The sequence below is a fragment of the Gracilinanus agilis genome, chromosome 3 (assembly GCF_016433145.1).
Source record: "Gracilinanus agilis isolate LMUSP501 chromosome 3, AgileGrace, whole genome shotgun sequence".
NCBI classification, from domain to species: domain Eukaryota; kingdom Metazoa; phylum Chordata; class Mammalia; order Didelphimorphia; family Didelphidae; genus Gracilinanus; species Gracilinanus agilis.
Window position 1 is genome coordinate 556,896,106 of NC_058132.1, and position 11,331 is coordinate 556,907,436.

At 39.7% G+C, this 11,331-nt stretch overlaps 2 protein-coding genes across 2 annotated transcripts in view; one reads left to right on the forward strand and one right to left on the reverse strand.

The window, feature by feature from the left end:
• Nucleotides 1-4,992, reverse strand: part of ACOD1 (aconitate decarboxylase 1) — a 71,896-nt gene extending 66,904 nt beyond the window's left edge. The window contains exon 1 of the mRNA XM_044669364.1: nt 4,841-4,992. Coding sequence (XP_044525299.1) covers nt 4,841-4,992 — 152 coding nt within the window. The remainder of the gene's footprint in view (nt 1-4,840) is intronic.
• KCTD12 (potassium channel tetramerization domain containing 12) lies at nt 4,867-6,832 on the forward strand. The gene has a single exon (XM_044667293.1). The coding sequence runs from the start codon at nt 5,096-5,098 to the stop codon at nt 6,089-6,091; it is 996 nt and encodes a 331-aa protein (XP_044523228.1). The 5' UTR covers nt 4,867-5,095; the 3' UTR covers nt 6,092-6,832.
• The last annotated feature ends 4,499 nt before the right edge of the window (nt 6,833-11,331 follow it).

The window sequence follows — 11,331 nt, forward strand, 5'->3', positions numbered from 1 at the left end:
ATTCTCTGTCCTCCACTTCATTTCACGCCTCTTTCTACATTCTTCATCCCTTTCTTGCGACTCCTTCCTTGTGTGATAATATTCTGGTAGGAGAAATAACATAATGTTCTGATTTGTACCTCACCACCTAGCTATTCCTTTGCTGGTTCTCATCCCTGAGATGAAAACAGCTAACACACTTGAGATGCTAAAATCCATAGTGCCAAATGTATCCTCGGTTCACTTTACCAATGTTCTTGGAACATTTTTATTTCAGAATTTCATAACACAAACTAATAGATATGAAATAAAATCCAGAAGAATTCACAAGCAAGTCGGTCTCCCAAAGTCACATCATATAGCTACCCATTCAACTTAATTTGTTATTGGATGTTTTCCACCCAGTCTATACTTCTGAAATTGATTTTCCTGCCAATAACACTGCTGTGTGTGTGTGTGTGTGTGTGTGTGTGTGTGTGTGTGCATGTACACATAGATATCTATGTATATAGGCAGGAAAAGTGTTGTTTGCAATACAGTCTTTCCTATGGGAATAGAGTTCTTACCCAATCAAAGATTCTCATTCTCTTTCCTTGGAAATATGATGAGATTTTGGAGATAAATGCAACATACTTACATATCTATACACACACACACACACATTCTAGCTCTATCACTTGTTGACCATATGATCCTGGTCATATTACTTTTCTGAGCTTTGGTTTCCTCATCTGTAGAATAAATAATTTCTATTAAAAAATCTATAATATTCTATGATAAAGGATTTACATAATTTCTAACCCCTGTAAAGCCCCTGAACTCTACTGGAATCTTAATGACATTAAAGAAAGCAAGGAAGGCCTCCAGTGTGTTAAATGGACCACATGTGGTGAATTTATTGAAGGATATGTTGAAGAATTGCCTAGGATGGACAGGTTATAATCTGTACTCTTGAAAGGACCATCTACATCAGTGATATCACAGATCTACTTCAGCATTTGGTTGTTTGAGCTTAATCTTTAATAGAAGATTTGTTACTCAGAATCTACCATCTTGTTAGTGACCTAGCCTCTTCCACCTCTATTGCCCCACTTTGTATTTCTCTTCCCTTGGCCTTTTGCTACTTGAAACTAACTCCGTCTTTTATCCTGATTTAATCCTTGACTCGCAGCTCCAACTCTCTTACTTTGAGACTTGCCCAATTGGGGATTTCAGTCATATGACTGGTAGAACCACCACTACTGGCTTTGAGTCTGGGGAAATCTTGCTCCTACTACCAGAGCAGACACAAAGCAAATAAGTAGATAAGTAAAACTGGTAAATCAGTGCTAATGGATTGGCAGGTTGGAGGAAAAGAATTCAGCTCTACATGATCAGGTATCAGAGTTGTGTTTCTTGTTTTCCTACAGGAAACTCTGAATTTACTTTTTCATAGAAACATCGTTATATGGAGTTTTTAGGTTCCTTAGTACTTTGAGTATAGTATCATGCATCAAGTCCATTATGGATTGAATAAACTTTTGTAATCTGGATTATTATTAATTTTCAGTATTATTTCTATGGGGGAATTTATTCAAAACTCCAAATCAGAGGGAAGGAAGGAAACCATTATTTAGTAAGTGTTTACTATGTGCCAGGTACCGTGTTATGTGCTTTATGAATATTATTTCATTTGACTCTTGTAACAGCCCTGGAGGGAAGTGCTAGTATTAAACCATTAAAAAAAATAAAAACCTTCCACCTTAAAGTTAATACTATGTATTGTTTCTAAGGCAGAAGAGTGGTAAGGGCTAGGCAATGGGGGTTAAGTAGCTTGCCCAGGGTCATATAGCTAGGAAGTGTCTGAGGTCAGTTGTTAACTCTAAGATCTCCTGTCTCTGGGCCTGGGCTCTCAATCCACTGAGCTACCCAGCTACTTCCTGTTACTTCATTTTAAAGTTGAGAAATAGAGGCAAATATATACTAATTTACTTGTCTGGAGTTACACAGCTAGTACTATAAGTACTCTAAGTTAGATTTGAGGTCTCCTGCCTCTAAGTTCAGCATTCTTGCTCTCTTTTTCAAAATTTAAATTTACTTATTTATTTGTTTGTTTGTATCCAGGTCCATCATTCTTTCCACAGAACCAACTAGGTACTTTAACAAAATACAACCTATTCCTAAAAGGGCATTATCATTAGTAATGAATATTAAATAAGAAAATTCTACAGAGTTTATATCTATGAGGCACTCCCAAATCTCTATAGCATGAAGAGTAAAGAACAACTTTACTGGTTTTATAGAACTGAAGATTCTGTTGCTTTTCTAGTACAAATATAGCCACTAATGATAAAAATGCATTCTCTCAAACCCCTGAATTTGATTTTGGTTTATTTGGAACTTTGTGTTATCTATTATTAGTCATCAAAAAAGAAATAAAAAGCATGAGAAAAGATATTTAGTTGATTTCATCATAGAGTATTTCCTCTACCATTGCAGACTGTTATCTATCCATGCCTTCTCATCCCACTTAATTACCATGTCCCCTTATTCCCTTCCAAAGATTGTCCATAGAAAATCCTACCCAGAGGTCTTCTCTAGGGCTTTTAATATTTGGTGTTTGCTTGGCCTGTCCAGTATCCTTCTAACTATTGTCTCTTCCTCTTCCTATACAATCAGATCCCTTCTTTTCTAGGTTTTGAAAAATGCCACACAAAATGACAACATATATTTAATATAAAATGGTCTTTGCATTTAAGTACATTTGTGAGCTAGTTGAGAGCTTTATCTCTCCTCAAATCACAGAGATGATTATTTTCACAGATGGCAACATTTAAAAGCAAGGATGACATTTATTGGGAAAATTAGTTGGAAAGCTCATCTTAGGCAGTGATATGAGACAGTTATAAAGGGGAAAGAACTATCAGTGAAGGATTTTTTTGGTCTGCATTATCATAATTATTCATATGCTGATCAAGTTTACTGCATCTCAGAGTGTTAGAGCTGGCTGGAACTCCAGAGGAGGAACGTGAGGTCCAGAGAGAAGCAGCTTGTGATCACCTGACAAATAAGTAGCCAAGCCAGGACAGGAACTCAGGTCCTATGCAGTGTGGCAAATTGAGAAGTACAGGTAATTTGTAGTTAGAGGACCAGGATTAGAATCCTAGTTCTGCCTCTTAATCAACTATGTGACCTCTGGCAAGTTGTTGAATTCTTTACAACGAGGTTATTGGTTGAAGTAGGTGTCTCTTCTGTCTCTAAATCTATAAACATTATTGTCCTTCGACTCCAAAAATCAGTGTTCATTCCACTATTCTCAGTTTAATTATTCATCTCTCTGAGTCATTTTGCTGCTTTTACACGTATACTCTATTTGACCTTAATCCTTTCCTTTACACATTTTTTTCAGCATCTATAATAGTGACTTTTTTGACTTCTACCCTAGAGATAGGGTATTCTTGACTCTATCTTATAGAAAAACCATCTATAAAAGGAAACATTCTCATTGAACTATGGGAGAGGTCTTGGCATTGCCTACATACAGAGCTGCCTGCTGTCACCACTGGGGGTCAGAAGAACAGCAGAGCTTTGAAACCAGCTGCGGGAGATTTGAGTCCTTTCTTATTCTTAGGGCAGCAAAGGAGGCCAAGGGAAGTTAATTGACTAAGCTAATGAGTGATGGAGCAGAGACTAACAAGAACCCAAGTAGAACGAACACAGTTCTCTGGCCTCCTAGGGTCAGTGATCATTCCACTACACTAGCCTCTCACAAGCTACTGCCTGTTTTTTTAAAAAAAGAAAAAAAATAATTCCGAGGACATGAAATAATCTGGAATGACAGGCTCTTAAAGGAGAAATAGAGGCTAAAGAATAGAATCTCCAAATGAATCCCGTTTTACTAAGTGTTTGGCATTTAATTTCTTGGAATTAGAAAAGCCTCTTTGGTCTTAGGAGGACTTTGACAGATTTTGTAATCACAGGACAAGAAGATTTCTTTAAAATAATCAGAGCTAGATCTTAATGATGTTTCAAAAGGATGTCTCAATCTCCCTAAATAATCTATTCTACTGTACAACTTGGAATAATTCTTTCTTATAACTAACCTAAATGCCTCATGTTGTTTCCTCTATTTTGAAGTCTTAAGGAATCTCCTTAACTTGAAAATAAAACATGCCATGGAAGTTCCCTCCAGCAGTATACTGAATGGAGATAGTTTGCTTATGAAAAAAATTGAGTCCACTCTTTAATGCCCACGAAACCACGCTACCACTGGGTGGAGAGTATTTTAGTCAATCTTGATTTTCCCTTGTGAACTTCCGGCATCTTAAGGATGCTGACTGATGGGAGTGGATGCTTCAACTTTCCTGGGCAAATCCCAGTAATCTATCTATCCTCTACGGTTTTCATGCATTAACAAGAGACGCAGAGATCTCCATCCAATCACAGGACCACGCCCCTTTACTGCTGTGGTCATGCAGTTTTCCTCTCCCACTTCTCGTCTGTCCCTTCACTATAGAAGAGAAAGAAAGTTGACTGAGTGCGGCTCTAACAGGGTTTTGCGTGCGGAACAGGGGAGGAGAGCGGGGTGGAGAAGGGCAAACCGAAGGGTCAACCTAGCAGCTCTGGAAGCAGCAAGCCTGGTGGGGTTGGAGAAAGGCACAACGTCAGCGTTTAACATGCAAATATATTCCCCATCCTCCCCCTCCTCCTCCGCGACAGCCTCCTCCTCTTCTTAGTTCCCCTCCCCTGCCCTGGGAGTGAGGAGGGAACCCGAGGCTCAGCTTCCTTCAACTGGCTCTGCAGCGCAGCATCCACCCACGCCTCCTGGGAGTCGCGGAGACAGCGGGCAGCTCTACATAAACACTGAGCGAGCGGCCGCTACCCGGGACTCTCCCGCAGCCACAGGGAGAGGCGGTGCGCTGGAGTCGCGCCGGGCAACCCACGCCTGGGCGCACTAGTCCCGCGCTGTCCTTTAGCTCCCGGTCTCTCTCTCTTCTTTGCCCCGCACTGAGCAGAGACACCGGACTGGGGCATCAGCAGCAAGTCCTCTCTCTGGAAAGGTGACTGCCGTTCTCTTCTCGTCTTCTATTTCTTCTTTCTCTTCCTCCTCCATCTCCATCCCACCCGCCTCTTCTCCATGGCTCTGGCGGACAGCACACGTGGATTACCCAACGGGGGCGGCGGCGGCGGGGGCGGCAGCGGCTCCTCGTCGTCTTCGTCGGAGCCTCCTCTGTTCCCCGAGATCGTGGAACTGAACGTGGGGGGCCAGGTATATGTGACCCGGCGCTGCACCGTGGTGTCCGTGCCGGACTCGCTGCTCTGGCGTATGTTCTCTCAGCAGCAGCCGCAGGAACTGGCCCGGGACAGCAAGGGTCGCTTCTTTCTGGACCGGGACGGCTTTCTCTTCCGCTACATCTTGGATTACTTGCGGGACTTGCAGCTTGTGCTGCCTGACTACTTCCCGGAGCGCAGCCGGCTGCAGCGGGAGGCTGAGTACTTCCAGCTTCCCGAACTCGTGCGACGCCTCGGGGCTCCCCAGCAGCCCGGGCCAGGCCCGCCGCCGCCCCACTCTCGGCGTGGGGTGTACAAAGAGGGCTCCGTGGGGGGCGGAGGCGACGAGCTTCTGCCCCTGGGTTACCTGGACCCGGAGCAGCAAGAGGGCGCCTCCGCAGGGGCGCCCTCACCCACCCTGGACCTAGCTAGCCGCAGCCCATCCGGTGGCGCCGGGGGCCCGTTGCTTACCCCATCCCAGTCCTTGGATGGCAGCCGGCGCTCGGGCTACATCACCATCGGCTACCGGGGCTCCTACACCATCGGGCGAGACGCTCAGGCGGACGCCAAGTTCCGGCGGGTGGCGAGGATCACAGTCTGTGGCAAGACCTCGCTGGCCAAGGAGGTGTTTGGTGAGACCCTGAACGAGAGCCGAGACCCCGACCGGCCCCCAGAGCGCTACACCTCTCGCTACTACCTCAAGTTCAACTTTCTGGAGCAGGCCTTCGACAAGCTTTCTGAGTCCGGCTTCCACATGGTGGCCTGCAGCTCCACTGGCACCTGCGCCTTCGCCAGCAGCACAGACCAGAGCGAAGACAAGATTTGGACCAGCTACACCGAGTACGTCTTCTGTCGGGAGTGAGCCATTTGGACACCCTCTTTCCTTTAGCCATTCCCTCCGCCCCTTCCATGCATCTGTGTGGAATATGATTTCCCCCCACTACCCCCTACCTCCACAACCATTCTTTACTCCACTACAACAGAAGCTTTCTGTTATGACTTCTTGTCCCTAACAGCCCACCTCACCCTTTAACTTTGGTCCCAGCTCTCGAACTTGAAGTTTGATCCTTTTTCTTTGCTGATCTTTTGGCTCCTATTGAGAAGGGTTGAAAGGCACCTTTCCCTCCTTCTGCCTGGTTTTCAGACACGTCTGTCCAGGTCTCACCCCCTCCTTCTCCCTCCTCTATCTTCTTTCTAGCTTCTCTTAAACCTGGATCAAGTAAGACAAGGTTGTCAAAAAACAAAACAACAACAAAAAGAAAACTACCGCACCAAATACTTTGGACTTGATAACAACGCCTGGAACTGTTCAAATTCGATGGGAAAGTATCCAGGGTGTTGGAGAAAATAACATTCCTTGAAATCTTCTCAAGTGCTTGTGACTCATAGGTGGTCAGAGGGTTCTAAATTGGTAATATTAAAGTCTGAGGAAAGTTGATGATTTAAAAAGGTTAATACAGCCTTTTTGGACTTCCTTTAATTGGTAGATTTTTATTGGGTGCAAAGGCTGTTATAGACTGGGACTGCAAGAGGCTGTTCTGGAATGAGTCACTTTGGGTGGTACAATTGAATTACTATAAATGAATAAAGTCTTTAAAAATGTTAAAGGTTAAAGTAAGAAAACAACAACTGGCTACATTTTTAAGTTCTTTCCATTTTAATGTAGAATAGACTTTGCAAGCGATTTAAACTTACAGAAAGGGAGCTAGTTGACTACTCTGCTTCCTGAGACTGACTACCCTGGCCCTTCTCCAAGAGCACTTTGCTCTACTGTAGTTGACATGGCAGCCATTATTGGCAATAGGGAAAAATATTGTTGCCAGAGAAGACAATGAGTTAGCCCAAGTCTGCAATGTTGCATGAAGTAATTTGACAGTAAGTTTAAAAAGAAGTAGGGTAGTCAGTATTTTCAGTGGAAGAGCCATGGATATGAGAAAAGCACCATGTGTAGATGGAGGGGTTTCTTTCTTTCTTTTTTTTTTTTTTTAACAGTGAATGAGATTTGATCCTTGCTTAGCTCTGACTAGCAAGTACATGGAAATTAGAGAGAAGAGGCACTTGGTTTGAAAATTAAACATTTTCACCATCCATTTAAGTACATGCATGATTTTGATGCCAAACAGTGCAGGAAAGCACATGCTCAACAATTTATGAAGTTGTTAAATAATATACAGTGAAACAACAGATCTTGAAAAAGCAACTTATTATTGCTTATTATTATTGTTAAGTTCACTATTCTGATTTCTTACTTAGAATTTACTAGTGCTTATATGATCTAACCAAAGAACTGCCCAGTAGGGTTTTAGTCTTTTAAACTTTATTTCCTCATTCTGGAGAGGAATTCTAAATGACAATTAAAAAAATCCTCTTTTTACTTGAGTAAAATATGTTAATTTTAGTTACACATAGGTTTAAGACCAGTTATTGTTATTTTCTAAAAGCCAAGTGCTTGTCTGACTGCTGAGTAAATCTGAAAACAGTATTTTTGCATTGTTCTTTCATGGAATTTGTTAGAAGTATGGTGGAATCTATCCATGTGATTCATTTGCAGAGAAATCTAAGCATCAAGTGCTGTCCAGTTGTAGAGAGTTATAAAATGGAGTACTTTTAAAAGAAGGCAAATAAATGCTTAAAAGTTAGCTGAGCAATAAAATGGTAACTTGAGGCTTGTGCAACAGAATACAGAATGAGACCCGGTTGCCTTATGCCTTTACTCTAAAATGAAATAAATCCCCTTTTGCATATCCTATCTATATCATAAGTAAAAGGAAACTGATCCTAGCTCCTGAGTGTGTAAGATGCCATTTTCTGGAGATTTCCTGGCCCACAAGTCTTTCTAATTTTTTGTTTGTTTCACTACTTTTCTCAGAAGTATCTTTTGAAAAGATTTTGTAAGAAGCAGTTTTCAGGAAAAGTATTTAAATCTGTGCTTTTTCTTTATTTCTTTTTTTAAAAAAATGAGCCTCTTGTACTGTATCTCATTATATCCATTAACAGAATTAAGGATAGAAACAATTTTAATCTTCGATGACATATGACCCAATGTATATATAGAATATGTGAACATTTTACATCCATCATTTAGTTTTAGAATTCATTTGTGCTCTGAAATGTCATAAATTATCCTAATCCCTTATGTGCTGTACATACTAAGGCAATATGTTCTGATCAGTTTCCTTACTCCCATTTCTATGAAAAAATCGAGTATGAAAGAAATGCAATTGTACAACTGAGTTTGATCCACTATTAATTGCTTGGATCTTAGTTATACTCAAATTTCTGTTGGTTCAATAGCATCTTAAAATTAAGGTACCTGTGTTTTTAATCTGCTACCTTTTTCTTTTTTTTTTTGAAATGGGGATGGTGAAGGTTAGAGTTTTCTATTACAGTGCCTGCCTAGCAACAATTTTTTTTCCCACAGTAAAAATGATTTTTATAATAGAATCATTGAATGATATTAGATGATAGGAATGTGTGATAATGTAAAGAGAATCATTTCATTTCTCTTAGTCTTTTAAATGCCATCTCAGGCTTGGTAATTATTAAAATGTTAATCTCACTGCAGTCTGAAGTGAGTTAGTGTTGTTTGTTCAGTGTTTAGTGGCCAGATGTGGACACCTTAAAAAATCAGTAGGGCCAAATGACATTTCGTTATTAGTTCATTCAACAAGTATATCCACCATTTAGTTAGAGATTTGTAACTGAAAGGGAATTCAGAGATCATTGATTGAGTCCAACTCACTTTATAGATGAGGAAAATGGGCCCAGAAAAGGGAAGTAATTTGTGGAGGTCCTTTGACTTGCCCAATGCCTCCCAATAGAGGGGACCTCAAGAGACATATTTAGTAATTGAAAGAATTAGTGGTTCTTAATGACTGAAAGTTTCCATGATTATTCTTGTTTATGTCCACATACCCGTAAGATTCCTTCCAATGTATCTAGCAAGCAGTTTCCATAAGTACTAAGTTTTCATCTCTCATGCTCATGTGGCAGTCTTCACAAACTTTGCACATTTTTAATCCATTGTGTCTTTGGGTTAAATCAGATGTTTTGTATATCCTTTAGCTGAAGGACTAGGGATTAAATGGTTAAGGAGAATTAATTGTCCTTAAGAGATCACTCTTAGGATCACCCTGACTCCTCAAGTTGGAAATGAGATGACCTAAATTGGAGCATTGCCTTTAGCGAAAAACTGGCAATTTTTTGGTGAATTTAGACTATGTTGATTGTCTAAATAATTTAGATACAGAGGTCTACTTTGAGACCTGCATTATTTGCTTCCCAATCCCTCTATTCGCTTTGAAATGGAGCCTTTAGTTGCCTTTAGTTGTATCTCTACAGATCAAAACAAACTGAAAATTGGCAATTTCTTGATGGATATTGACAATGTAGATGATTAATTTGGGTAGTTTTAGCCCTGCAAAAAAACCTATGCCTAAACAACTTGGGAAAAATTTGGGAGAGAGTGGGAGGCAGTGACACTAACTATCTAGGTAATTTTAGCTATCATAGTATTGATTCAAATTAGATGGAACCTATCTGTGTCGATCCACATATTCTTTGTTATTTGGAAACCCAACAGGAAACTGTCAACTGCTTAAACATTAGTTTCATTTTAAAATGAGAAGGTGATGGTGGGGTATCTCAAGTCTACCAGTGGTTTAAAAAACAGGTACCATTATTATTAATACTGTTTTATCTCTTTTGCAACCATATGTTTGACAGGATATCTATTTTTATACATGTAGATTATGAGCCATATTCATCCTAGTTTTTAGACTGAATGGTGTAGAAGAGATCCCTTGAGGATGTTAGAGACCAAATTAAAACTTTTCTTTTCAATACTAACTTTATTCTTGTGTTTTATATGGCTTGTATTTTGATTAAAATGTTAAAAATCTAGAACACATTGTATTCGACATTATTGTGTTTCTATATCCAGCAAGAAAAGGCTTCCCAATCCCATATTCTTGCAAAACATGCTATGTACATGGCCACTCCTAACTCATTGTTAGCTGAGGAATGCTTACACTTGATTTATTTTGAGTCAAACTCATAATGCAAACAGCTTATGATCCATTTGGTTTTAATGCAAGGAATTTTCATGGAGCTTAGATAAAGTACTTTACTTGTATAGTGCCATATGCATACACCACTCATATCATACAAAGTTCTTCTCTGAGAATAATGATATTTTTATTATCTTAAAAATTAATACATTATTAATGAAAAATTCAGTAGAATATTGTTACAGAAAAGTCTTGAGGGAGAACTAGAAACTCAAAGAGTCTTTTTCACTGGCCAAATAATCAGTTTTACTCAATTGATTGAAGGGTTGCTTTAATAATAGGCTACAAAGAATATGAATCTATGTTGTAAACCTATTAGGGAAGATTCTTTGTACTGGATTTTGAATAGCTAGTCATTAATGATTATTAAAATGGCTATTTTTCTTCACTGTGAGGACATTCAGATATTGAATGTAACTTCTTAGATGACTTGTTTAAATCTTTATTTTTGAAAAAACAAGGCTGTTCAAAAATCCTCTTTGGTTTGGTTTCCAAAAGTAATAATGCTGGGCAAAACAAATGCCAGTAATTACATATTAAAAATTGAGGATTTAGGTTCTACACTGGTGTGTCCTGATAACTTCATTGCCTCAATGGAAGCTCTAAAGAATGGAGTAATCTTGAGTAAGTGGAAGATGAACCAAGTAAACTTGGATCTCTAGCTGGTTCTTTATTTCAAATATACATGTATGAGGACTTAACAATCATTGTAATGTAAAAAATAATACTGTTGCCTTTCTAACTTTAAAAATTGATGAAAGTTCCTCCATTCTTGTTTGAAAACAAATTATGAAAGATCAATTACAAGATTAACTTTAAAAAAACTTGCAAGGCTCTTTCATGGATGTTTATTTGAAAGCTGTCAATGATCATATGATATTTCCATTTTTTTCAGGTAGACTGGCAATATGTGAAATGCTCTATCAATTAACTATTAGCTCGAGCAAATGATTTCACCTCTCTGGTGCCTCAGTTTCCTCACTTTTAATGAAAAATTAGACTAGATGGTCTCTAAGGTAACTTCCAGCTCCCA

Coding starts and splice junctions, on each gene's coding strand:
- KCTD12 (XM_044667293.1), top strand. CDS start 5,096: ATGGCTCTGGCGGACAGCACACGTGGATTACCCAACGGGGGCGGCGGC.